At 45.4% G+C, this 27,194-nt stretch overlaps 1 protein-coding gene across 7 annotated transcripts in view; it reads right to left on the bottom strand.

Moving 5' to 3' along the window:
• The window catches only part of LOC118376713 (membrane-associated phosphatidylinositol transfer protein 2-like), a 109,667-nt gene that overhangs the window by 50,240 nt on the left and 32,233 nt on the right, over positions 1 to 27,194 (bottom strand). For 4 of the 7 annotated variants that reach the window (XM_052458294.1, XM_052458300.1, XM_052458299.1 and 1 more), the window contains exons 1-5: positions 26,503 to 26,885; positions 25,740 to 25,942; positions 13,653 to 13,867; positions 4,526 to 4,644; positions 416 to 649 (exon numbers count right to left, since the gene is read on the bottom strand). In XM_052458294.1, the coding sequence (XP_052314254.1) occupies positions 416 to 649; positions 4,526 to 4,644; positions 13,653 to 13,867; positions 25,740 to 25,817 (646 nt within the window). In that variant the 5' untranslated portion in view covers positions 25,818 to 25,942; positions 26,503 to 26,885. Of the gene's footprint in view, positions 1 to 415; positions 650 to 4,525; positions 4,645 to 13,652; positions 13,868 to 25,739; positions 25,943 to 26,502; positions 26,886 to 27,194 lie in introns of those variants that run through there. The other 3 variants (XM_052458296.1, XM_052458298.1, XM_052458297.1) reach the window with 2 other exon arrangements.

Raw genomic sequence — 27,194 nt, 5'->3', positions numbered from 1 at the left:
TACCAACTGAGCTACAGAAGGACCACCAATCCTAATGTACTGATCAAGCACCATGCAGGAACAACACACAGAGCAGTCACACACTCAATACAGTACACACACACACACACACACACACACACACTGTATACACACAACATGTACTACTACTAAGTCAACAGTGATCAGTCAGGCTTGAAATGTCACACCAGCAGCAGAGCGTAAGGAGATGGAAAGTTAGCCAGGTGTCTCCAGCAATAATCAACTAACTCTAAATGGGCTACTGTACAGGAAAACACACACACGCACACACGTATGGACGCGCATACACACACACACACACACACACACACACACACACACACACACACACACACACACACACACACACACACACACACACACACACACACACACACACACACACAGTACCTACCAACATCATGTATGAAGCGCTCTATCTTGGACTGCATGCCCCAGTATCTGAACTCCACCTTGCAGAGCTTGTAGGCACACATGACCGGGTTCTGGGTGGGGTTCTGGTTGATCATTTCGACCCAGTCGTCAGTCAGTGGTCCTCGCTGGGTTTTCACCGATACATACAGCTTAGGGTCCTCCTCAACCAGGTACTCATGGGGCGCAATGTAATCCTTCACAATATCAATGGGGTCTGGGGGATGAACACACAATCACACTGTCAGTACAGGGCACAGACCACAATGAGCCATGTAGTGAATTCTGGATGGTTACTTTTTGGAGTGAATGGGTTTGGAGGGAACCAGAATAGAACTAAAAAAAGCATAGACCTTTAAAACCATGGCTACGAGCCACTAGAGGTCCCTGCTGTATACAGCTGGCTAAGAGCCACTAGAGGTCCCTGCTGTATACAGCTGGCTAAGAGCCACTAGAGGTCCCTGCTGTATACAGCTGGCTAAGAGCCACTAGAGGTCCCTGCTGTATACAGCTGGCTAAGAGCCACTAGAGGTCCCTGCTGTATACAGCTGGCTAGGAGCCACTAGAGGTCCCTGCTGTATACAGCTGGCTAAGAGCCACTAGAGGTCCCTGCTGTATACAGCTGGCAAAGAGCCACTAGAGGTCCCTGCTGTATACAGCTGGCTAAGAGCCACTAGAGGTCCCTGCTTTATACAGCTGGCTAGAAGCCACTAGAGGTCCCTGCTGTATACAGCTGGCTAAGAGCCACTAGAGGTCCCTGCTGTATACAGCTGGCTAGAAGCCACTAGAGGTCCCTGCTGTATACAGCTGGCTAAGAGCCACTAGAGGTTCCTGCTGTATACAGCTGGCTAAGAGCCACTAGAGGTCCCTGCTATATACAGCTGGCTAGAAGCCACTAGAGGTCCCTGCTGTATACAGCTGGCTAAGAGCCACTAGAGGTCCCTGCTGTATACAGCTGGCTAAGAGCCACTAGAGGTCCCTGCTGTATACAGCTGGCAAAGAGCCACTAGAGGTCCCTGCTGTATACAGCTGGCTAAGAGCCACTAGAGGTCCCTGCTGTATACAGCTGGCTAGAAGCCACTAGAGGTCCCTGCTGTATACAGCTGGCTAAGAGCCACTAGAGGTCCCTGCTGCATACAGCTGGCTAGAAGCCACTAGAGGCCCCTGCTGTATACAGCTGGCTAGAAGCCACTAGAGGTCCCTGCTGTATACAGCTGGCTAAGAGCCACTAGAGGTCCCTACTGTATACAGCTGGCTAGAAGCCACTAGAGGTTCCTGCTGTATACAGCTGGCTAGGAGCCACTAGAGGTCCCTGCTGTATACAGCTGGCTAGAAGCACCTAGAGGTTCCTGCTGTATACAGCTGGCTAGGAGCCACTAGAGGTCCCTGCTGTATACAGCTGGCTAGAAGCCACTAGAGATTCCTGCTGTATACAGCTGGCTAGAAGCCACTAGAGGTTCCTGCTGTATACAGCTGGCTGAGAGACACTAGAGGTCCCTGCTGTATACAGCTGGCTAGAAGCCACTAGAGGTTCCTGCTGTATACAGCTGGCTAGGAGCCACTAGAGGTCCCTGCTGTATACAGCTGGCTAGAAGCCACTAGAGGTTCCTGCTGTATACAGCTGGCTAGAAGCCACTAGAGGTTCCTGCTGTATACAGCTGGCTAGAAGCCACTAGAGGTTTCTGCTGTATACAGCTGGCTAGGAGCCACTAGAGGTCCCTGCTGTATACAGCTGGCTAGAAGCCACTAGAGGTTCCTGCTGTATACAGCTGGCTAGGAGCCACTAGAGGTCCCTGCTGTATACAGCTGGCTAGAAGCCACTAGAGGTTCCTGCTGTATACAGCTGGCTGAGAGACACTAGAGGTCCCTGCTGTACACAGCTGGCTAGAAGCCACTAGAGGTTCCTGCTGTATACAGCTGGCTAGGAGCCACAAGAGGTTCCTGCTGTATACAGCTGGCTAGGAGCCACTAGAGGTCCCTGCTGTATACAGCTGGCTAGAAGCCACTAGCGGTTCCTGCTGTATACAGCTGGCTAGGAGCCACTAGAGGTCCCTGCTGTATACAGCTGGCTAGAAGCCACTAGAGGTTCCTGCTGTATACAGCTGGCTAGAAGCCACTAGAGGTTCCTGCTGTATACAGCTGGCTAGAAGCCACTAGATGTCCCTGCTGTATACAGCTGGCTAGGAGCCACTAGAGGTCCCTGCTGTATAAAGCTGGCTAGAAGCCACTAGAGGTTCCTGCTGTATACAGCTGGCTAGAAGCCACTAGAGGTTCCTGCTGTATACAGCTGGCTAGAAGCCACTAGAGGTTCCTGCTGTATACAGCTGGCTAGGAGTCACTAGAGGTCCCTGCTGTATACAGCTGGCTAGAAGCCACTAGAGGTTCCTGCTGTATACAGCTGGCTAGAAGCCACTAGAGGTTCCTGCTGTATACAGCTGGCTAGAAGCCACTAGAGGTTCCTGCTGTATACAGCTGGCTAGGAGCCACTAGAGGTCCCTGCTGTATACAGCTGGCTAGAAGCCACTAGAGGTTCCTGCTGTATACAGCTGGCTAGAAGCCACTAGAGGTTCCTGCTGTATACAGCTGGTGAGAAGCCACTAGAGGTTCCTGCTGTATACAGCTGGCTAGGAGCCACCTGAGGTCCCTGCTGTATACAGCTGGCTAGGAGCCACTAGAGGTCCCTGCTGTATACAGCTGGCTAGGAGCCACTAGAGGTTCCTGCTGTATACAGCTGGCTAGGAGCCACTAGAGGTTCCTGCTGTATACAGCTGGCTAGGAGCCACTAGAGGTTCCTGCTGTATACAGCTGGCTAGGAGCCACCTGAGGTCCCTGCTGTATACAGCTGGCTAGAAGCCACTACAGGTCCCTGCTGTATACAGCTGCACAGTCTGTGAGTGTGTCACTACATGTGTGTGTGTGTGTGTGTGTGTGTGTGTGTGTGTGTGTGTGTGTGTGTGTGTGTGTGTGTGTGTGTGTGTGTGTGTGTGTGTGTGTGTGTGTGAGAGAGTGTGTGTGTGTGTGTGTGTGTGTGTGTGTGTGTGTGTGTGTGTGTGTGTGTGTGTGTGTGTGTGTGTGTGTGTGTGTGTGTGTGTGTGTGTGTGTGTATTCGTCCTCCTGCAGAGTCAGTCTGGGCCAGACAACACACACTGCACTGTGGGAGTGGTGGTGCAGTTTAGAGCCAGTCAGCAGCTCTCACACGCAAACACACACAGAGAGAGAAAGACCAGCAGCAGCATAAGGTGGAACTCACGCTGTCTGCTTTTTAATGACCACAGTGTGTGTGTGTGTGTGTGTGTGTGTGTGTGTGTGTGTGTGTGTGTGTGTGTGTGTGTGTGTGTGTGTGTGTGTGTGTGTGTGTGTGTGTGTGTGTGTGAAACAGTGAATCACTGACTGCTCTCTGAAATCCATGAAGCCAAGACAGACAGACTGAGAACAGTACGCTTGAGAAGGCGAGGTGTGTGTGTGTGTGTGTGTGTGTGTGTGTGTGTGTGTGTGTGTGTGTGTGTGTGTGTGTGTGTGTGTGTGTGTGTGGCTATTTATTTGTCTTCCTGCAGAGTCAGTCTGGGCCAGACAACACACACTGCACTGTGGGAGTGGTGGTGCAGTTTAGAGCCAGTCAGCAGCTCTCACACGCAAACACACACAGAGAGAGAAAGACCAGCAGCAGCATAAGGTGGAACTCACGCTGTCTGCTTTTTAATGACCACAGTGTGTGTGTGTGTGTGTGTGTGTGTGTGTGTGTGTGTGTGTGTGTGTGTGTGTGTGTGTGTGTGTGTGTGTGTGTGTGTGTGTGTGTGTGTGTGTGTGTGTGTGTGTGTGTGTGTGTGTGTGTGTGTGTGTGTGGCTATTTATTTGTCTTCCTGCAGAGTCAGTCTGGGCCAGACAACACACACTGCACTGTGGGAGTGGTGGTGCAGTTTAGAGCCAGTCAGCAGCTCTCACACGCAAACACACACAGAGAGAGAAAGACCAGCAGCAGCATAAGGTGGAACTCACGCTATCTGCTTTTTAATGACCACAGTGTGTGTGTGTGTGTGTGTGTGTGTGTGTGTGTGTGTGTGTGTGTGTGTGTGTGTGTGTGTGTGTACCATACCTACAGTCCTCGCTCTTTTGTCTGCTGATGACAGATTGAAGCACTCTTGGGTCCCTGTGTCAGGTTTATAATACGTCTCAATGTCTATGGAGAACTTCTCTACGAATGGACAGGTATACCTGGAAAGAGAGAGAGGGAGAGAGGGAGAGCGGGAGAGAGGGAGAGAGGGAGAGAGAGAGCGAGGGAGAGTGGGAGAGAGAGAGAGGGAGAGGGGGAGAGCGGGAGAGAAGGAGAGAGGGAGAGAGGGAGAGCGGGGGAGAGAAGGAGAGAGGGAGAGAGGGAGAGCGGGAGAGAAGGAGAGAGGGAGAGCGGGAGAGAGGGAGAGTGGGAGAGAGGGAGAGCGGGAGAGAAGGAGAGAGGGAGAGAAGGAGAGCGGGAGAGAAGGAGAGCGGGAGAGAAGGAGAGCAGGAGAGAGGGAGAGCGGGAGAGAAGGAGAGCGGGAGAGAAGGAGAGCGGGAGAGAAGGAGAGCAGGAGAGAGGGAGAGCGGGAGAGAAGGAGAGCGGGAGAGAAGGAGAGCGGGAGAGAAGGAGAGCGGGAGAGAAGGAGAGCAGGAGAGAGGGAGAGAAGGAGAGCGGGAGAGAAGGAGAGCAGGAGAGAGGGAGAGCGGGAGAGCGGGTGAGAAGGAGAGCGGGAGAGAAGGAGAGCGGGAGAGCGGGAGAGAAGGAGAGCGGGAGAGAAGGAGAGCGGGAGAGAGGGAGAGCGGGAGAGAAGGAGAGCGGGAGAGGAGGAGAGCGGGAGAGAAGGAGAGCGGGAGAGAAGGAGAGCGAGAGAGAGGGAGGGCGGGAGAGAGGGAGAGGGAGAGCGGGAGAGAGAGAGAGGGAGAGCGGGAGAGAGGGGGAGAGCGGGAGAGAGAGAGAGGGAGAGCGGGAGAGAGAGAGAGGGAGAGCGGGAGAGAGGGAGAGCGGGACAGTAAGCAAAGTAGTAAGAGAAGAGAAGGAGGTTGGGGGGTTAGGAGCATGTCTATTTCACATCTTGTCCTTGTGTAGGGGTGTAGGGTAGGGGTGTAAGGTAGGGGTGTAAGGTAGGGGTGTGAGGTAGGTGTGTAGGGATGTGGGGTAGGCGTGTGGGTTAAGGGTGTAAGGTAGGGGTGTAGGGTAGGGTGTAGGGTAGGGGGGCAAGGAAGGGGTGTAGGGTATGGATGCGGGTCAGGGTGTAGGGTAGAGTTGTAAGGTAGGGGTGTGGGGTAAGGGTGTAAGGTTGGGGTGTAGGGTAGGGGTGTAGGGTAGGGGTGTAGGGCAAGGATGTGGTGTAGGGGTGTAGGGTAGGGGTGTAAGGTAAGGGTGTGGGGTGGGGTGGGGGTACAAGGTAAGGGTGTGGGGTGGAGGTGCAAGGTAAGGGTGCAGGTTAGGGGTGTAAGTCAGGGGTGTAATGTAAGGGTGTGGGGTAGGGGTGTAAGGTTGGGTTTGGGGTAGGGGTAGGGTCGGGGTGTAAGGTAGGGGTGCAAGATAGGGGTGCGGGGGTAGGGGTGTAAGGTAGGTTTGTAAGGTAGGGGTGTAGGGTAGGGGAGCAGGGTAGGGGTGTAGGTGAGGGCTGTAGGGTCGGGGTGTAAGGTAGGGGTGTAGGGTAGGGGTGTAGGGTAGGGCTGCAAGGGTGTGTTGATGTCAGGGTGTGTTGATGTAAGGGTGTATTGATGTAAGGGTGTGTTGATGTAAAGGTGTATTGATGTAAGGCTGTATTGATGTAAGGGTGTATTGATGTAAGGGTGTGTTGATGTAAGGGTGTGTTTATGTAAAGGTGTACTGATGTAAGGGTGTGTTGATATAAGGGTGTACTGATGTAAGCGTGTATTGATGTAAGGGTGTATTGATGTAAGGGTGTGTTGATGTAATGGTGTATTGATGTAAGGGTGTATTGATTTAAGGGTGTATTGACTGATGTAAGGGTGTGTTGATGTAAGGGTGTGTTGATGTAATGGTGTATTGATGTAAGGGTGTATTGATGTAAGGGTGTGTTGATGTAATGGTGTATTGATGTAAGGGTGTATTGATTTAAGGGTGTATTGACTGATGTAAGGGTGTGTTGATGTAAGGGTGTGTTGATGTAATGGTGTACCAATGTAAGGGTGTACTGATGATAAGGGGTACTGATGATAGGGTGTACTGATGATAAGGTGTACCAATGTAAGGGTGCGTTGATGTAAGGGTGCGTTGATATAAGGGTGTACTGATGTAAGCGTGTATTGATGTAAGGGTGTATTGATGTAAGGGTGTGTTTACTGATGTAAGGGTGTGTTTACTGATGATAAGTTGTACCGATGTGAAGGGTGTACTGATGATAGGGTGTACTGATGTAAGGGTGTACTGATGTAAGGGTGTATTGATGTAAGGGTATACTGATGTAAGGGTGTTCTGATGTAAGGGTGTTCTGATGTAAGGGTGTTCTGATGTAAGGGTATACTGATGTAAGGGTGTTCTGATGTAAGGGTGTACTGATGTAAGGGTGTATTGATGTAAGGGTGTGTTGATTTATGGGTGTACTGATGTAAGGGTGTATTGATGTAAGGGTGTGTTGATGTAAGGGTGTGTTGATTTATGGGTGTGTTGATGTAAGGGTATACTGATGTAAGGGTGTAATGATGTAAGGGTGTATTGATGTTAGGGTGTGTTTATGTTAGGGTGTACTGGTGTAAGGGTTTGTTGATGTTAGGGTGTGTTTATGTTAGGGTGTACTGATGTAAGGGTGTGTTGATGTAAGGGTGTGTTGATGTAAGGGTGTGTTTATGTTAGGGTGTACTGATGTAAGGGTGTGTTGATGTAAGGGTGTGTTGATGTTAGGGTGTGTTTATGTTAGGGTGTACTGATGTAAGGGTGTGTTGATGTAAGGGTGTATTGATGTAAGGGTGGGTTGATGTAAGGGTGTGTTGATGTAAGGGTGTGTTGATGTAAGGGCGCGTTGATATAAGGGTGTACTGATGTAAGCGTGTATTGATGTAAGGGTGTATTGATGTAAGGGTGTGTTGATGTAATGGTGTATTGATGTAAGGGTGTGTGTACTGATGTAAGAGTATACTGATGTAAGGGTGTACTGATGTAAGGGTGTATTGATGTAAGGGTGTGTTGATTTAAGGGTGTGTTGATGTTAGGGTGTACTGATGTAAGGGTGTACTGATGTAAGGGTGTATTGATGTAAGGGTGTGTTGATGTAAGGGTGTGTTGATGTTAGGGTGTGTTTATGTTAGGGTGTACTGATGTAAGGGTGTGTTGATGTAAGGGTGTATTGATGTAAGGGTGGGTTGATGTAAGGGTGTGTTGATGTAAGGGTGTGTTGATGTAAGGGCGCGTTGATATAAGGGTGTACTGATGTAAGCGTGTATTGATGTAAGGGTGTATTGATGTAAGGGTGTGTTGATGTAATGGTGTATTGATGTAAGGGTGTGTGTACTGATGTAAGAGTATACTGATGTAAGGGTGTACTGATGTAAGGGTGTGTTGATGTAAGGGTGTGTTGATGTTAGGGTGTGTTTATGTTAGGGTGTACTGATGTAAGGGTGTGTTGATGTAAGGGTGTATTGATGTAAGGGTGTATTGATGTAAGGGTGTGTTGATGTAAGGGTGTGTTGATGTAAGGGCACGTTGATATAAGGGTGTACTGATGTAAGCGTGTATTGATGTAAGGGTGTATTGATGTAAGGGTGTGTTGATGTAATGGTGTATTGATGTAAGGGTGTGTGTACTGATGTAAGAGTATACTGATGTAAGGGTGTACTGATGTAAGGGTGTATTGATGTAAGGGTGTGTTGATTTAAGGGTGTGTTGATGTTAGGGTGTACTGATGTAAGGGTGTACTGATGTAAGGGTGTATTGATGTAAGGGTGTGTTGATGTAAGGGTGTGTTGATGTAAGGGTGTTACAATGTAAGGGTGTGTTGATGTAAGGGTGTGTTGATGCAAGGGTGTATTGATGTAAGGGTGTGTTGATGTAAAGGTGTATTGATGTAAGGGTGTGTTGATGTAAAGGTGTATTGATGTAAGGGTGGGTTGATGTAAAGGTGTATTGATGTAAGGGTGTGTTGATGTAAGGGTGTGTTGATGTAAGGGTGTTAAAATGTAAGGGTGTGTTGATGTAAGGGTGTGTTGATGTAAAGGTGTATTGATGTAAGGGTGTGTTGATGTAAGGGTGTGTTGATGTAAGGGTGTTAAAATGTAAGGGTGTGTTAATTTAAGGGTGTGTTGATGTTAGGGTGTGTTGATGTTAGGGTGTGTTGATGTAAAGGTGTATTGATGTAAGGCTGTGTTGATGAAAAGGTGTATTGATGTAAGGGTGTCTTGATGTAAGGGTGTGTTGATGTAAGGGTGTATTGATGTAAGGGTGTATTGATGTAAGGGTGTTCTGATGTAAGGGTGTACTGATGTAAGGGTGTACTGATGTAAGGGTGTATTGATGTAAGGGTGTGTTGATTTATAGGTGTGTTGATGTTAGGGTGTGTTGATGTAAGGGTGTACTGATGGAAGGGTGTACTGATGTAAGGGTGTGTTGATGTAAGGGTGTGTTGATGTAAGGGTGTACTGATGTAAGGGTGTGTTGATGTAAGGGTGTGTTGATGTAAGGGTATACTGATGTAAGGGTGTAATGATGTAAGGGTGTATTGATGTTAGGGTGTGTTTATGTTAGGGTGTACTGGTGTAAGGGTGTGTTGATGTTAGGGTGTGTTTATGTTAGGGTGTACTGATGTAAGGGTGTGTTGATGTAAGGGTGTGTTGATGTAAGGGTGCGTTTATGTTAGGGTGTACTGATGTAAGGGTCTGTTGATGTAAGGGTGTGTTGATGTTAGGGTGTGTTTATGTTAGGGTGTACTGATGTAAGGGTGTGTTGATGTAAGGGTGGGTTGATGTAAGGGTGTGTTGATGTAAGGGTATACTGATGTAAGGGTGTAATGATGTAAGGGTGTATTGATGTAAGGGTGTGTTGATGTAAGCGTGTATTGATGTAAGGGTGTATTGATGTAAGGGTGTGTTGATGTAAGGGGTGTACTGATGTAAGGGTGTGTTGATGTAAGGGTGTGTTGATGTAAGGGTATACTGATGTAAGGGTGTAATGATGTAAGGGTGTATTGATGTTAGGGTGTGTTTATGTTAGGGTGTACTGGTGTAAGGGTGTGTTGATGTTAGGGTGTGTTTATGTTAGGGTGTACTGATGTAAGGGTGTGTTGATGTAAGGGTGTGTTGATGTAAGGGTGTGTTTATGTTAGGTGTACTGATGTAAGGGTCTGTTGATGTAAGGGTGTACTGATGTAAGGTCTGTTGATGTAAGGGTGGGTTGATGTAAGGGTGTGTTGATGTAAGGGTATACTGATGTAAGGGTGTAATGATGTAAGGGTGTATTGATGTAAGGGTGTGTTGATGTAATGGTGTATTGATGTAAGGGTGTGTGTACTGATGTAAGGGTGTACTGATGTAAGGGTGTATTGATGTAAGGGTGTACTGATGTAAGGGTGTATTGATGTAAGGGTGTGTTGATGTAAGGGTGTTACAATGTAAGGGTGTTACAATGTAAGGGTGTGTTGATGTAAGGGTGTGTTGATGCAAGGGTGTATTGATGTAAGGGTGTGTTGATGTAAATGTGTATTGATATAAGGGTGTGTTGATGTTAGGGTGTACTGATGTAAGGGTGTGTTGATGTAAGGGTGTGTTGATGTTAGGGTGTGTTTATGTTAGGGTGTACTGATGTAAGGGTGTGTTGATGTAAGGGTGTATTGATGTAAGGGTGGGTTGATGTAAGGGTGTGTTGATGTAAGGGTGTGTTGATGTAAGGGCGCGTTGATATAAGGGTGTACTGATGTAAGCGTGTATTGATGTAAGGGTGTATTGATGTAAGGGTGTGTTGATGTAATGGTGTATTGATGTAAGGGTGTGTGTACTGATGTAAGAGTATACTGATGTAAGGGTGTACTGATGTAAGGGTGTATTGATGTAAGGGTGTGTTGATTTAAGGGTGTGTTGATGTTAGGGTGTACTGATGTAAGGGTGTACTGATGTAAGGGTGTATTGATGTAAGGGTGTGTTGATGTAAGGGTGTGTTGATGTTAGGGTGTGTTTATGTTAGGGTGTACTGATGTAAGGGTGTGTTGATGTAAGGGTGTATTGATGTAAGGGTGGGTTGATGTAAGGGTGTGTTGATGTAAGGGTGTGTTGATGTAAGGGCGCGTTGATATAAGGGTGTACTGATGTAAGCGTGTATTGATGTAAGGGTGTATTGATGTAAGGGTGTGTTGATGTAATGGTGTATTGATGTAAGGGTGTGTGTACTGATGTAAGAGTATACTGATGTAAGGGTGTACTGATGTAAGGGTGTGTTGATGTAAGGGTGTGTTGATGTTAGGGTGTGTTTATGTTAGGGTGTACTGATGTAAGGGTGTGTTGATGTAAGGGTGTATTGATGTAAGGGTGTATTGATGTAAGGGTGTGTTGATGTAGGGTGTGTTGATGTAAGGGCGCGTTGATATAAGGGTGTACTGATGTAAGCGTGTATTGATGTAAGGGTGTATTGATGTAAGGGTGTGTTGATGTAATGGTGTATTGATGTAAGGGTGTGTGTACTGATGTAAGAGTATACTGATGTAAGGGTGTACTGATGTAAGGGTGTATTGATGTAAGGGTGTGTTGATTTAAGGGTGTGTTGATGTTAGGGTGTACTGATGTAAGGGTGTACTGATGTAAGGGTGTATTGATGTAAGGGTGTGTTGATGTAAGGGTGTGTTGATGTAAGGGTGTTACAATGTAAGGGTGTGTTGATGTAAGGGTGTGTTGATGTAAGGGTGTATTGATGTAAGGGTGTGTTGATGTAAAGGTGTATTGATGTAAGGGTGTGTTGATGTAAAGGTGTATTGATGTAAGGGTGGGTTGATGTAAAGGTGTATTGATGTAAGGGTGTGTTGATGTAAGGGTGTGTTGATGTAAGGGTGTTAAAATGTAAGGGTGTGTTGATGTAAGGGTGTGTTGATGTAAAGGTGTATTGATGTAAGGGTGTGTTGATGTAAGGGTGTGTTGATGTAAGGGTGTTAAAATGTAAGGGTGTGTTAATTTAAGGGTGTGTTGATGTTAGGGTGTGTTGATGTTAGGGTGTGTTGATGTAAAGGTGTATTGATGTAAGGCTGTGTTGATGAAAAGGTGTATTGATGTAAGGGTGTCTTGATGTAAGGGTGTGTTGATGTAAGGGTGTATTGATGTAAGGGTGTATTGATGTAAGGGTGTTCTGATGTAAGGGTGTACTGATGTAAGGGTGTACTGATGTAAGGGTGTATTGATGTAAGGGTGTGTTGATTTATAGGTGTGTTGATGTTAGGGTGTGTTGATGTAAGGGTGTACTGATGGAAGGGTGTACTGATGTAAGGGTGTGTTGATGTAAGGGTGTGTTGATGTAAGGGTGTGTTGATGTAAGGGTGTACTGATGTAAGGGTGTGTTGATGTAAGGGTGTGTTGATGTAAGGGTATACTGATGTAAGGGTGTAATGATGTAAGGGTGTATTGATGTTAGGGTGTGTTTATGTTAGGGTGTACTGGTGTAAGGGTGTGTTGATGTTAGGGTGTGTTTATGTTAGGGTGTACTGATGTAAGGGTGTGTTGATGTAAGGGTGTGTTGATGTAAGGGTGCGTTTATGTTAGGGTGTACTGATGTAAGGGTCTGTTGATGTAAGGGTGTGTTGATGTTAGGGTGTGTTTATGTTAGGGTGTACTGATGTAAGGGTGTGTTGATGTAAGGGTGGGTTGATGTAAGGGTGTGTTGATGTAAGGGTATACTGATGTAAGGGTGTAATGATGTAAGGGTGTATTGATGTAAGGGTGTGTTGATGTAAGCGTGTATTGATGTAAGGGTGTATTGATGTAAGGGTGTGTTGATGTAAGGGTGTACTGATGTAAGGGTGTGTTGATGTAAGGGTGTGTTGATGTAAGGGTATACTGATGTAAGGGTGTAATGATGTAAGGGTGTATTGATGTTAGGGTGTGTTTATGTTAGGGTGTACTGGTGTAAGGGTGTGTTGATGTTAGGGTGTGTTTATGTTAGGGTGTACTGATGTAAGGGTGTGTTGATGTAAGGGTGTGTTGATGTAAGGGTGTGTTTATGTTAGGGTGTACTGATGTAAGGGTCTGTTGATGTAAGGGTGTACTGATGTAAGGGTCTGTTGATGTAAGGGTGGGTTGATGTAAGGGTGTGTTGATGTAAGGGTATACTGATGTAAGGGTGTAATGATGTAAGGGTGTATTGATGTAAGGGTGTGTTGATGTAATGGTGTATTGATGTAAGGGTGTGTGTACTGATGTAAGGGTGTACTGATGTAAGGGTGTATTGATGTAAGGGTGTACTGATGTAAGGGTGTATTGATGTAAGGGTGTGTTGATGTAAGGGTGTTACAATGTAAGGGTGTTACAATGTAAGGGTGTGTTGATGTAAGGGTGTGTTGATGCAAGGGTGTATTGATGTAAGGGTGTGTTGATGTAAATGTGTATTGATATAAGGGTGTGTTGATGTAAAGGTGTATTGATGTAAGTGTGTGTTGATGTAAGGGTGTATTGATGTAAGGGTGTGTTGATGTAAAGGTGTATTGATGTAAGGCTGTGTTGATGTAAAGGTGTATTGATGTAAGGGTGTGTTGATGTAAGGGTGTGTTGATGTAAGGGTGTATTGATGTAAGGCTGTGTTGATGTAAAGGTGTATTGATGTAAGGGTGTGTTGATGTAAAGGTGTATTGATGTAAGGCTGTGTTGATGTAAAGGTGTATTGATGTAAGGGTGTGTTGATGTAAGGGTGTGTTGATGTAAAGGTGTATTGATGTAAGGGTGTGTTGATGTAAGGGTGTATTGATGTAAGGCTGTGTTGATGTAAAGGTGTATTGATGTAAGGGTGTGTTGATGTAAGGGTGTGTTGATGTAAAGGTGTATTGATGTAAGGGTGTGTTGATGTAAAGGTGTATTGATGTAAGGGTGTGTTGATGTAAAGGTGTATTGATGTAAGGGTGTGTTGATGTAAGGGTGTGTTGATGTAAAGGTGTGTTGATGTAAGGGTGTGTTGATGTAAAGGTGTGTTGATGTAAGGGTGTGTTGATGTAAAGGTGTATTGATGTAAGGGTGTGTTGATGTAAGGGTGTGTGTCGATGCATACTGTGTTACTATGTGCGTGTCTTCCCTCTCACCGTGTGCGTGTGTATGGGTAGGCGTTCCAGGACTCCTCCTCCACGCGTAGAGCAGCCTGAGGCAGGATGGAGCAGAACCATGAGGGGATGTGTTTCCCGATGTGATACACCTTGTGTGTGTACTGACCCGACCCGCCTGGACCATCCTCATACGGCTTGTTCTCTAGGATCTCTACCCCACTACCCTCACCACAACTCTCCTCTCGGCTCTTCTTCTGCAAGAGGAGGGGAGAGAGGAAGAAGGGGGAGAGTCAGGGCCTGCTTTTCAGCTGAACAGTTTGAGGCATACACATACGCACAAACACACACATGCACACATACACGCATAAACACATACACTAACTCACACAGACATACAAACAGTTAGGGTTCGAGACTTTAGCCTAAGCTCAAAGTTTAACGTAGTATAATCACAAAGGTGACCAAAGTGCTCAGTTAGGAGAACAATTGAAAAAAATTCCCCTCTACAAAATATTCCCCTCTTCAAATGTATACCTCCCCCTTTTCTCCCTCCCTCCCTCCCTCCCTCCCTCCCTCCACTCGCTAAGCAGTCCTGGCATTCTGGTGATGTATTACCTTTTATCTTTTCCCATAGATAAGGAGGAGGAGAGAGGGAGGGAGAAAGAGAGAGAGGGAAAGGAGGAGAGAGGGAGGAGAGAGGGAGGAGAGAGGGATGGTGGAAGTCCTAGTCTACTGCTGCAGTGTACTGACTGCTACTGCAGTAATCAATAGGCTGCACATTGATTATCATGCACCATTCTCTTCCACTACCTACTAGCACTGGTACATGTCTCAGCTGCTTCCAGGCCACGGGTGTGTGTGTGCGCGCGTGCGCGTGCGTGTGTGTGTGTGTGAGCAGATTTTAACACCGCTCCTCTCATTCCCTATGGCACTCATATCCAAAGCTTCTTAGAGTGCATTCATCTTAAAATAGCTAGGTAAGACAACCACATATCACAGTCATAAGTACATTTATTTTTTCCTCAATTAAAGTCACAATCAAATAAAATAAAATGTATTTGTCACATCCACATGGTTAGCAAGTGTTAATGCGAGTGTAGCGAAATGCTTGTGCTTCTAGTTCCGACCATGCAGTAATATCTAACAAGTAATATAACCTAACAATTCCACAACAACTACCTTATACACACAAGTGTAAAGGAATGAATATGAATATGTACATAAAAATATATAAATGATTGATGCCGAACGGCATAGGCAAGATGTAGTAGATGGTATAGAGTACAGTATATACATATGAGATGAGTAATGTAGGGTATGTAAACAAGATGCAGTGGATGGTATAGAGTACAGTATATACATATGAGATGAGTAATGTAGGGTATGAAAACATTATATGAAGTGGCATTGTTTTAAAGTGGCTAGTGATACATTACATCAAGATGGCAAGATGCAGTAGATGGTATAGAGTACAGTATATACATATGAGATGAGTAATGTAGGGTATGTAAACATTATATATAAAGTGGCTAGTGATAAGTTGATTACATAAATGTTTCCATTATTAAAGTGGCTGGAGTTGAGTCAGTATGTTGGCAGCAGCCACTCAATGTTAATGTCAATGTTTAACAGTCTGATGGCCATGAGATAGAAGCTGTTTTTCAGTCTCTCGGTCCCCGCTTTGATGCACCTGTACTGACCTCGCCTTCTGGATGATAGCGGGGTGAACAGGCAGTGGCTCGGGTGGTTGTTGTCCTTGATGATCTTTTTGGCCTTCCTGTGACATCGGGTGGTGTAGGTGTCCTGGAGGGCAGGTAGTTGGCACCCGGTGATGCGTTGTGCAGACCTCACTACGCTCTGGAGAGCCTTCCGGTTGTGGGCGGAGCAGTTGCCGTACCAGGCGGTGATACAGCCCAACAGGATGCTCTCGATTGTGCATCTGTAAAAGTTTGTGAGTGTTTTTGGTGACAAGCTGAATTTCTTCACCACGCTGTCTGTGTGGGTGGACCATTTCAGAATGTCTGTGATGTGTATGCCGAGGAACTTAAAACTCTCCACCCTCTCCACTACTGTCCCGTCAATGTAGATAGGGGGCTGCTTTCTCTGCTGTTTCCTGAAGTCCACGATCATCTCCTTTGTTTTGTTGACATTGAGTGTGAGGTTATTTTCCTGACACCACACGTCGAGGGCCCTCACCTCCTCCCTGTAGTTGTTGGTAATTAAGCCTACCACTGTAGTGTCGTCTGCAAACTTGATGATAGAGTTTGAGGCGTGCATCGCCACGCAGTTGTGGGTGAACAGGGAGTACAGGAGAGGGCTGAGAACGCACCCTTGTGTGGACCGAGTGTTGAGGATCAGCGGGGTGGAGATGTTGTTACCTATCCTCCTATCCTCGATTGCGTCGTCTGTGGACCTATTGGGGCGGTAAGCAAATTGGAGTGGGTCTAGGGTCTCAGGTAGGGTGGAGGTAATATGGTCCTTGACTAGTCTCCCAAAGCACTTCATGATGATGGAAGTGAGTGCTACAGGGCGGTAGTCATTTAGCTCAGTTACCTTAGATTTCTTGGGAACAGGAACAATGGTGGCCCTCTTGAAGCATGTGGGGACAGCAGACCGGGATAAGGATTGATTGAATATGTCTGTAAACACACCAGCCAGCTGGTCTGCGCATGCTCCGAGGACGCGGTCAGGGATGCCGTCTGGGCCTGCAGCCTTGCGAGGGTTAACACGTTTAAATGTTTTACTCACGTTGGCTATAGTGAAAGAGAGTCTGCAGGTTTTGGTAGCGGGCCATGTCAGTGGCACTGTATTGTCCTCAAAGCGAGCAAAAAAGTTGTTTAGTCTGTCTGGGAGCAAGACATCCTGGTCCGCGACGGGGCTGGTTTTTCTTTTGTAGTCCGAGATTGACTGTAGACCCTGCCACATGTCTGAGCCGCTGAATTGCGACTCCACTTTGTCTCTGTACTGACTCTTAGCTTGTTTGATTGCCTTGCGGAGGGAATAGCTACACTGTTTGTATTCGGTCATGTTTCCGGTCACCTTGCACTGATTAAAAGCAGTGGTTCGCACGTTCAGTTTTGTGCGAATGCTGCCATCAATCCATGGTTTCTGGTTGGGGAAGGTTTTAATAGACGCTGTGGGTACAACATCATCGATGCACTTGTTAATAAACTCGCTCACCGAATCAGCGTATTCATCAATGTTATTGTTCGCCGCAATGCGGAACATATCCCAGTCCACGTGATCGAAGCAATCTTGAAGCGTGGAATCCGATTGGTCGGACCAGCGTTGAACAGACCTGAGTGCGGGAGCTTCCTGTTTTAGTTTCTGTCTATAGACAGGGAGCAACAAAATGGAGTAGTGGTCAACTTTTCCTAAGGGATGGCGGGGAAGGGCCTTATATACATCACGGAAGTTAATAACAGTGGTCTAGGGTTTTGCCAGCCCTGGTAGCACAATCGATATGCTGATAGAATTTGGGGAGCCTTGTTTTCAGATTAGCCTTGTTAAAATCCCTGGCTACAATACATGCAGCCTCAGAATATGTGGTTTCCAATTTACATAGTGTCCAATGAAGTTCTTTCAGGGCCGTCGATGTGTCTGCTTGGGGGGGAATATACACGACTGCGATTATGATCGAAGAGAATTCTCTTGGTAGATAATGCGGTCGGCATTTGATTGTGAGGAATTCTATGTCAGGGGAACAAAATGACTTGAGTTCCTGTATGTTGTTATGATGTACCTGAGGTAACAATGTAAGAAATAACACATAAAAAAAAAAATACTGCATAGTTTCCTAGGAACGCGAAGCGAGGCGGCCATCACTGTCGGCGCCGGAAGTAATTTGTCAGAGCGGGTCACTGCTTTGACATTTGCAGAGAACGACAGGGACACCACGCCACTCCAGAGACGCCATGGAGTTGTCAACCGTGATGTAGAAGTCTTGTAGCGGGCAGGCCTTCCCCCGGGAGGAAGAGCAGCTCCGTCTTGTCGAGGTTGAGCTTGAGGTGGTGGGCCGACATCCAAGCTGAGATATCTGCCAGACATGCAGAGATGCATGTAACCAACTGGGTGTCAGAAGGCGTGAAGGAGAAAAGTAGTTGAGTGTCATCTGCATAGCAATGATAGGAGAGACCATGTGATGATATGACGGAGCCGAGTGACTTGTTTTATAGAGAAAAGAGGAGAGGGCCTAGAACAGAGCTCTAGGGAGTGCGTGGTGCAGACACAGATCCTCTCCATGTCACCAGATCTGATGGTTCACGGTGTAGAAGGCAGCAGATAGATCTAGGAGGATGAGAACAGAGGAGAGAGAGTCAGCTTTGGCAGTGCGGAGAGCCTCTGTGACAGAGAAGAGCGGTCTCTGGTAGACTAGGAGACAGATGGCGGACCCTGTAAATAAGCCCAGTGAATTATTATGCTCCTGTGGGGGAGGTATGGAGGATTAGATGCACAGTAACACGCCACTCTTACTAAAAGGCTTTCTCTGAGACCACAGGGCTGCTTCTGAAATGGCAACCTGTCCATATCTAGTGCATTGCTTTTGATGGGCCCTGGACAGAAGTAGTGCACTATGTAGGGAATAGGGTGCCATTTGGGAGACACAGGGGTCTGACAAAGCACCAGAAGTAAGAAGGCACGATACCGCGGTCAACTTGGGAAACTGTAGCAGACGGATCCTTTTCATGTCTGATTAATCCAACTGAAGCTGGGTTACCCATCACGCGGTCATATTCAGCTTAACCACTTATGTGACCCTTACTTGATACAATACGTGCCTTGAGCATAAGAAAAGCACTATTAAAAAATATTCATCATTATAAGAAATAGTATAGAAATAGAGTAGAATAGAAATAGAGTGTAACAGAGACACACTGCAGAATGAGGGTCCACATAAGTCTCACTATTACCATGTAGCCACCAGGTTTCCCAAATGGCACCCTATTTCCTAAATAGTGCACTATTTTTGTAAAAGTAGTGCTCTGTATAGGGAATAGGGTGCCATTTCGGACGTATCCTTTCTCTCATTCTGTAGATATGAGATGGGTTTTAGGGAGTGGTGAGAAGTGAAGGTCGTAAGAGGCGGTGGAAATTGCAGTAATTTTGGCAGGTAATCTAATTTAGGAGCAGAGGCCTTACATTATCCTCCCCACCCCTCTGAAGGGCTCTACTACAGGGAACAGAGAGCATTAGCTGCTTAATATGATAAACTCAGAGAGCATCAAGGCTCGGTTTGGGAGTCAGTTAGTACCCCAGGTCATCCTAGGTTTCATTACATACAGTCGAGAAGAACTACTGAATATAAATAAGATCAGCGTCAACTCACCATCAGTACGACCAAGAATATGTTTTTCGCGACGCGGATCCTGTGTTCTGCCTTACAAACAGGACAACGGAATGGATCGCATGCAGCGACCCAAAAAAACGACTCCGAAAAAGAGGGAAACAAGGCTGTCTTCTGGTCAGACTCCGGAGACGGGCACATCGCGCACCACTCCCTAGCATTCTTCTCGACAATGTCCAGTCTCTTGACAACAAGATTGATGAAATCCGAGCAAGGGTAGCATTCCAGAGGGACATCAGAGACTGTAACGTTCTGTGCTTCACGGAAACATGGCTCACTGGAGAGACGCTATCCGAAGCAGTGCAGCCAACGGGTTTCTCCACGCATCGCGCCGACAGAAACAAACACCTTTCTGGTAAGAAGAGGGGCGGGGGCGTATGCCTTATGGCTAACGAGACATGGTGTGATGAAAGAAACATACAGGAACTCAAATCCTTCTGTTCACCTGATTTAGAATTCCTCACAATCAAATGTAGACCGCATTATCTACCAAGAGAATTCTCTTCGATTATAATCACAGCCGTATATATCCCCCCCAAGCAGACACATCGATGGCTCTGAACAAACTTTATTTAACTCTTTGCAAACTGGAAACCATTTATCCGGAGGCTGCATTCATTGTAGCTGGGGATTTTAACAAGGCTAATCTGAAAACAAGACTCCCTAAATTTTATCAGCATATCGATTGCGCAACCAGGGATGGAAAAACCTTGGATCATTGTTACTCTAACTTCGGCGACGCATATAAGGCCCTGCCCCGCACCCCTTTCGGAAAAGCTGACCACGACTCCATTTTGCTGATCCCTGCCTACAGACAGAAACTAAAACTAGAGGCTCCCACGCTGAGGTCTGTCCAACGCTAGTCCGACCAAGCTGACTCCACACTCCAAGACTGCTTCCATCACGTGGACTGGGATATGTTTCGTATTGCGTCAAGATAATAACATTGACGAATGCGCTGATTCGGTGTGCGAGTTCATTAGAACGTGCGTTGAAGATGTCGTTCCCATAGCAACGATTAAAACATTCCCTAACCAGAAACCGTGGATTGATGGCAGCATTCGCGTGAAACTGAAAGCGCGAACCACTGCTTTTAATCAGGGCAAGGTGTCTGGTAACATGACCGAATACAAACAGTGCAGCTATTCCCTCCGCAAGGCTATCAAACAAGCTAAGCGTCAGTACAGAGACAAAGTAGAATCTCAATTCAACGGCTCAGACACCAGAGGCATGTGGCAGGGTCTACAGTCAATCACGGACTACAGGAAGAAATCCAGCCCAGTCACGGACCAGGATGTCTTGCTCCCAGGCAGACTAAATAACTTTTTTGCCCGCTTTGAGGGCAATACAGTGCCACTGACACGGCCTGCAACGAAAACATGTGGTCTCTCCTTCACTGCAGCCGAGGTGAGTAAGACATTTTAAACGTGTTAACCCTCGCAAGGCTGCAGGCCCAGACGGCATCCCCAGCCGCGCCCTCAGAGCATGCGCAGACCAGCTGGCCGGTGTGTTTACGGACATATTCAATCAATCCCTATACATATACTGTACTCGATACCATCTACTGTATCTTGCCATTGCTGCTCTGTACCATCACTCATTTATATATCCTTATATACATATTCTTTATCCCCTTACACTGTGTATAAGACAGTAGTTTAGGAATTGTTAGTTAGATTACTTGTTGGTTATTACTGCATTGTCGGAACTAGAAGCACAAGCATTTCGCTACACTCGCATTAACATCTGCTAACCATGTGTATGTGACAAATAAAATTTGATTTGATTTGATTATACTGCGTAAAGGCACCTTAATAAGGAAATGTTAGATACTATTAAGACAGCTCAAAGGGAGACGTTTACAGTTTTTCTCAATTGCTAAAACACTAAAACCCATTGGCTGAACAAAGTTCTCAGTTGCCTGGACTCATTTAGCTAATTATGCAGTCTGTTGTCAATACCTTAAACTATTTCACATGGTAAAACACAATTTGCAGATCTCACTTAGACTTTTCAGCAAAACTCTAAACACATTCTCATTCTCAAAACACATTCTGCACTGTAATGCACATGTCATCCATACTGGCAAACACAAATGGCAACAATCAAATACAAATAGAGAACATATGTCATTGATTGAACACAACCACTCAAACACACACACACCGACACAAAAACATACACACACACACACACAGCAAAAACTCTGGTTATCAAGGTTTACCCTGCAGAGTCCCTTCCAGCCTCTTCCAGCCTACTTCAGCCCAAGGAAACCAGGGGTGTTTGGGCCTAGTATGTGACCAATAAGTGGCAGTAATGTATGAATATGTACGTATATGAAGTATACAGTATATGAAGCACAGTCCACATTGCAGCCCTGCAGTCTTTCACATAGACATACTGAATAGGATCAGCATGAGGTGGCTCTCCATCCAGCTGCATCATTTGTCCAAGCTTTTCTCCCAGTGTTTTGTCTCTAATTTGGTGTTATGACGTTTCAGTATAGCATACACACACAGGAAGACACCCTATCCAATCGAAAGGATAGGGTAACAAAATCAGCAGCATAGCGTTGTCATGGAAACACTGACTGTATCATCGTGACTTCTCCTCATTCTCCGTTTCCCTTCATCTCAATGCCTTCCTCTGCCTCTCTCTTTCTCTGTCTTTCTCTCCTTCTCTGTCTCTCTCTTCCTCTGTCTCTCTCTTCCTCTGTGTGTCACTTTCCATCAGTATCTTTCTCTGTCTCTCTCTTCCTCTGTGTGTCACTTTCCATCAGTATCTTTCTCTGTCTCTCTGACTCTTTCTTCCTCTGTCTCTCTCTTCCTCTGTGTGTCACTTTCCATCAGTATCTTTCTCTGTCTCTCTGCCAGTCTCTCTTTCTGATTGTCTTCCGCCAACCCTCCTCCCTCTCTATCTGCTCCCCCAACCCTCCTCTCTCTCTACCTGCTCCCCCATCCTCCTCCCTCTCTACCTGCTCCCCCAATCCTCCTCCTCCCTCTCTACCTACTCCCCCATCCTCCTGCCTCTCTACCTGCTCCCCCATCCTCCTCCCTCTCTACCTGCTCCCCCATCCTCCTCCCTTTCTACCTACTCCCCCAATCCTCCTCCTCCCTCTCTATCTGCTCCCCTCTCCATCTCCTTCCCCCAACTCTCCCCTCTCTCCCAAGTCAGTATTTCTCACTACAAACCATTGATGACAGACACTGCCATGCTGCTGGTGATGACATCGGCAGCTCAGCTGTGACGCTACCCTGATGGATAGAGAGACGGAGTGTGTGTGGGTAAGGTTTACTACGTTTACATTAACAAAGTATATACTGTATGTTTTTTATTGTCACAGACACCAGGTGCAGTGTTGTTTTACAGGGTCAGCTATAGTAGCACGGTGCCCCTGGAGCAAGTTAGGATTAAGTGTGTTGCTCAGGGGCATATCAACAGATTTTGAATCTTGCCGGCTTGGTTATTCGACACGGTGACCTTTTGGTAGGAGCTGCATCCAGTGTTGGTCTAGCAGACTGTGTTTACTTCCATTAGGGGTCACCAGGAGACCTAATCACCCATAATCCTCTAGGATTATGTCTTGGGGTCAAATCACTGTCCTAGGTGAGATTTGCTCTTGAGGAGTAGTAACAGTAACAGAGTTCCGTTACATTCATATTGTCCACAACAACAGCGTGCCAATGCTCTTCTCCACTACACCAAGAATTTGGTTTTATTTGTGTGTGTTTAGTCTCAATAAAACATGGTCCATAAGCATATGGAGAGTCAGCTGGCCTGAGACAGCTCACATTAACCTAGTGACCTGAACTATAAGACACGAACTCAACCTGACACCATGTTACACACACACACACACACACACACATACACAAAAACAAGCAAGAACGCACAAACACACACACAGCTCAACTCACCACCTATAATCCAGGGTCAGTAGGGCTCTTGGGTCACGGGTACAATTGGCTGACTCTGACCTAGACCGCTGTTTTAGGATGATGTTATATCCCATATATGCTACGTGATGCACTGTGTGCAATATGAAGAGTTTTATTTCAAAATAAATACATTTTCAGAAATGTTGGTAAATTAGCTTTCACTGTTAAAAGAAATGAGGAAAGAGATTGGTGTTGTCACACCCTGACCATAGTTTGCTTTGTATGTCTCTATGTTTTGTTTGGTCAGGGTGTGATCTGAGTGGGCATTCTATGTTGTGTGTCTAGTTTGTCTGCTTCTGTGTTTGGCCTGATATGGTTCTCAATCAGAGGCAGGTGTTAGTCATTGTCTCTGATTGGGAACCATATTTAGGTAGCCTGTTTGGTTTTGTGGGTGATTGTCTCCTGTGTCAGTGTTTGTGCCACACGGGACTGTTTTGGGTTCACACTTTTGTAGTTTATTCATGTGTAGTTTTCTTATTAAAAAACAAAAATGAATTTCAATCACGCTGCATTTTGGTCCTCCTCTCCTTTGATGGAAGAATCCTGTTACAGGTGTGTTTTTTCACTATCTAATCATGGCATGGGGTTGTTCAATGACAGATGTGTATTTGTTCAGAGAGACAAATCTTTTTTTTTTTGCAAAATGCTATATATCCACCTAACTCTCAGAGGAATACGAAGTATTGCTAGGTTTTACAGAGTCAAATGTAACTAACTCAATTTTTAACAAAGAACTCTACAAATGAGACATTTGTGCCATTAATATTTAATTGTGTATTCTGTACCAGTAAAGTTTGGACACTTACTCATTCAAGGGTTTCTCTTTATTTTTACTATTTTTCTACATTGTAGAATAATAGTGAAGACATCAGAACTATAAAATAACACATATGGGATCATGTAGTAACCAAAAAAGTGTTAAACAAATCAAAATATATTTTAGATTCTTCAAAGTAGCCACCCTTTGCCTTAATGACAGCTTTGCACACTCTTGGCATTCTCTCCATCATAAGGAATGCTTTTCCAATAGTCTTCAATAAATTCCCACATATATGCTGAGCACTTGTTGGCTGTGTTTCCTTCAGTCTGCGGTCCAAACCATCTCAATTGGGTTGAGGTCACGTGACTGGGGTGGCCAGGTCATCTGATGCAGCAGTCCATCACTCTCCTTGTTCAAATAGCCCTTACACAGGCTGGAGGTGTGTTTTGGGTCATTGTCCTGTTGAAAAACAAATTATAGTCCCACTAAGCGCAAACCAGATGGGATGTTGTGGTGTTGCAGAATGCGGTGGTAGCCATGCTGGTTAAGTGTGCCTTGAATTCTGTATAAATCACTGTCACCAGCAAAGCACCCCTACACCATCACACTTCCTCCTCCATGATTCACGGTGGAAACTACACATGCAGAGGTAATCCGTTCACCTACTCTGCGCCTCACAAAGACACAGCGGTTGGAACCAAAAATCTCACATTTGGACTCATCAGACCAAAGGACGCCGGTTTAATGCCCATTGCTCATGTTTGGCCCAAGCAAGTCTCTTATTCTTATTGGTGTCCTTTAGTAATGGTTTCTTTGCAGACATTTGACCATGAAGGCCTGATTCACCCAGTCAGAAGCATTTATTTGGGCTGCAATCTGAGGTGCAGTTAACTATACTGAAGTTATCATCTGCAGCAGAGTTAACTCTGGGTCTTCCTTTCCTGTGGTGGTCCTCATGAGAGCCAGTTTCATCATAGCGCTTGGTGGTTTTTGCGACTGCACTTTGAAACTTTCAAAGTTATTGACATTTTCCAGATTGACTGATTGTCATGTCTTAAGTGAAGCTGTTCTAACCATAATATGGACTTGGTCTTTTACAATATAGGGTTATCTTCTGTATACCACCCCTAACTTGTCACAACACATCTGATTTTCTCAAATGCATAAAGAAGGAAAAATTCCACAAATGAACTTAACAAGGCACACCTGTTAATAATTTAAATGCATTGTAGGTGACTACCACATGAAGCTGGTTGAGAGAATGCTAAGTGTGCAAAGCTGTCAAGGAAAAGGGTGGCTACTTTGAAGAATCTCAAATATAAAATATATTTTGATTTGTTTAACACTTTTTTTGGTTATATGATTCAATGTGTTATTTCCTGTTTTTGATGTCTTCATTATTAATCTACATTGTAGAAAATAGTAAAAATAAAGAAACCCTGGAATGAGTAGGTGTGTCAACTTTTGAATGGTAATGTATATGATTTTGTAATTAAATACATTAATTTGAGATCTGTATATGAAACTTTTATATTTGACATTTTAGTCATTTAGCAGATGCTCTTACCTAGAGAAACTTACAGTAAGTGCATTCATGTTAAGATGGCTAGGTGAGAGGATCACATGTCCCAGTCAAATACACAGGATACCAACATTCCATTCCAGCCAAACAATGGATATATAGTGTTTAAAAAAAAAAAAAAACATTTTCATACACATCTAAAATCTGTTACTTAAAAATCTGAATAGATATATTTTACACACACGAAGGTGCTCATAAGCATTCATTTCTAATGAAAAGAGAAAAGTGAAAAATGTGTGGATATACACTAGTGTTTTGGAAATAAACTCTTCATATGTTGTATTGCATGCTGTGTGTTAGCCATGCTATGCTAGGTAATGTATTCTGCCTGCTGCGTGTTAGCCATGCTATGCTAGGTAATGTATTCTGCCTGCTGCGTGTTAGCCATGCTATGCTAGGTAATGTATTCTGCCTGCTGCGTGTTAGCCATACTATGCTAGGTAATGTATTCTGCCCGCTGCGTGTTGTATTTCAGTATGTATGCTAGCCAGTATCCTCCCACCTGGATCATGTAGAGCTGGGCGATGCGGTACTCTTCCACGCTCATAGGCATGGGGATCCGATACTCCTTGATCAGCATGGTAGCTTGGTGGTGGGGTGGCACAGGGGTGGCACAGGGGGGGCCAGAGGGTCGTCTCAACGAGCCACTCTACCCAAGCAGCAGCATCATCAAACAGCCGGGATGGAACACATTACGGTTCAGACCTGTAGGTGAACAGAAGCGACACATACCTGAGTTAACACTGGGTCAAATCAAATCAAATCAAATTTGATTTGATTTAACACTGGGTGAGAGGAAACGCGTATCATGTAATACTTGATTGGGTCAAGTAAATGTGGTGAGAACAGTCTTAGAAGATGTCTGTGTGATGACACACGTATGCAAGGGTAAGACTATGAAGACTACAAAAAAAAACTTCCCTGAACCAACACTTGCTCTTGACTACCCCTTTAAAGATCTGACTTTGCTGATAGCTACATTGAGTTAAGTGTATTCCCTATGCCTGTGATATGTAGCTGTCCCACCTAGCTACCTTAAGATGAATGCACTAACAGTAAGTCTCTCTGGATAAGAACATCTGCTAAATGAATAAAATGTTTAAAAAACTGTACTGCTAATCTTGACAAGAGACTTACATCTGAAGTGAATACAAAACTGAATTACATATTTTACTTAACTTGGCAAGTCAGAACAAATTCTTAATTTCAATGACTGCTTCGGAAAAGACATTGCCTTGTTCAGGGGCAGAACAACAGGTTTTTACCTTGTCAGCTCAGGCAAACTTTTGGTTCCTAGTCCAACGCTCTAACGAAGACAACACTTCTTCTCCAAATCCTGTGTGTGTATGTCCTCAGTCAACGTTCAGCCCTGCACCAGATATATCAAAACCTTTACTTACATTTAATATCTGATTTATTACAAGTTATTCCACGCTATATCCAGGTACATCAAACGTTCCAGCAACTTCCCAGTAACGTCCAAACTAAATCCCAATAGTCAAAGTCCCTATTCTCTGTAGATGTAATGTCAGTCTGCTAACAATGTGATTCCACCATCGCCAAGTCCCAGGCATCAAGCAGAAACATCCAGTCAACATCCAACCAATCAAATCAAAGTAATGCCAAAACAAAGTCCAAACAATGTTTCCTCCAGTAGACAGTACAAGTCTGATCAAGCGATTAAGCAGCATGACAACACACAGACAGACTCACAGGGACGAGTTTAGTACGTCACATGACTGAGGGAGCTTAGTGTAAGAGGGATTAAATACGCAGCATCACACAACTCTGTCTTATTTTTATTTTACAGGGACAGTGCACATTAATCAACATTAATATTACAGTAATGCAACATCCATGTAAATGTGTCAGGGTTACCCAAAAGCTCATTTGCACCTGTAGTCCCTGGGCAGGTAAGTGCTGCCCAGGGACTACAGCCACAATGCAAATACAAATA

The sequence above is a fragment of the Oncorhynchus keta genome, chromosome 12 (assembly GCF_023373465.1).
Source record: "Oncorhynchus keta strain PuntledgeMale-10-30-2019 chromosome 12, Oket_V2, whole genome shotgun sequence".
NCBI classification, from domain to species: domain Eukaryota; kingdom Metazoa; phylum Chordata; class Actinopteri; order Salmoniformes; family Salmonidae; genus Oncorhynchus; species Oncorhynchus keta.
Note: the sequence above shows the minus strand (reverse complement) of the source record. Positions and strands in the feature narration are given on the sequence as shown.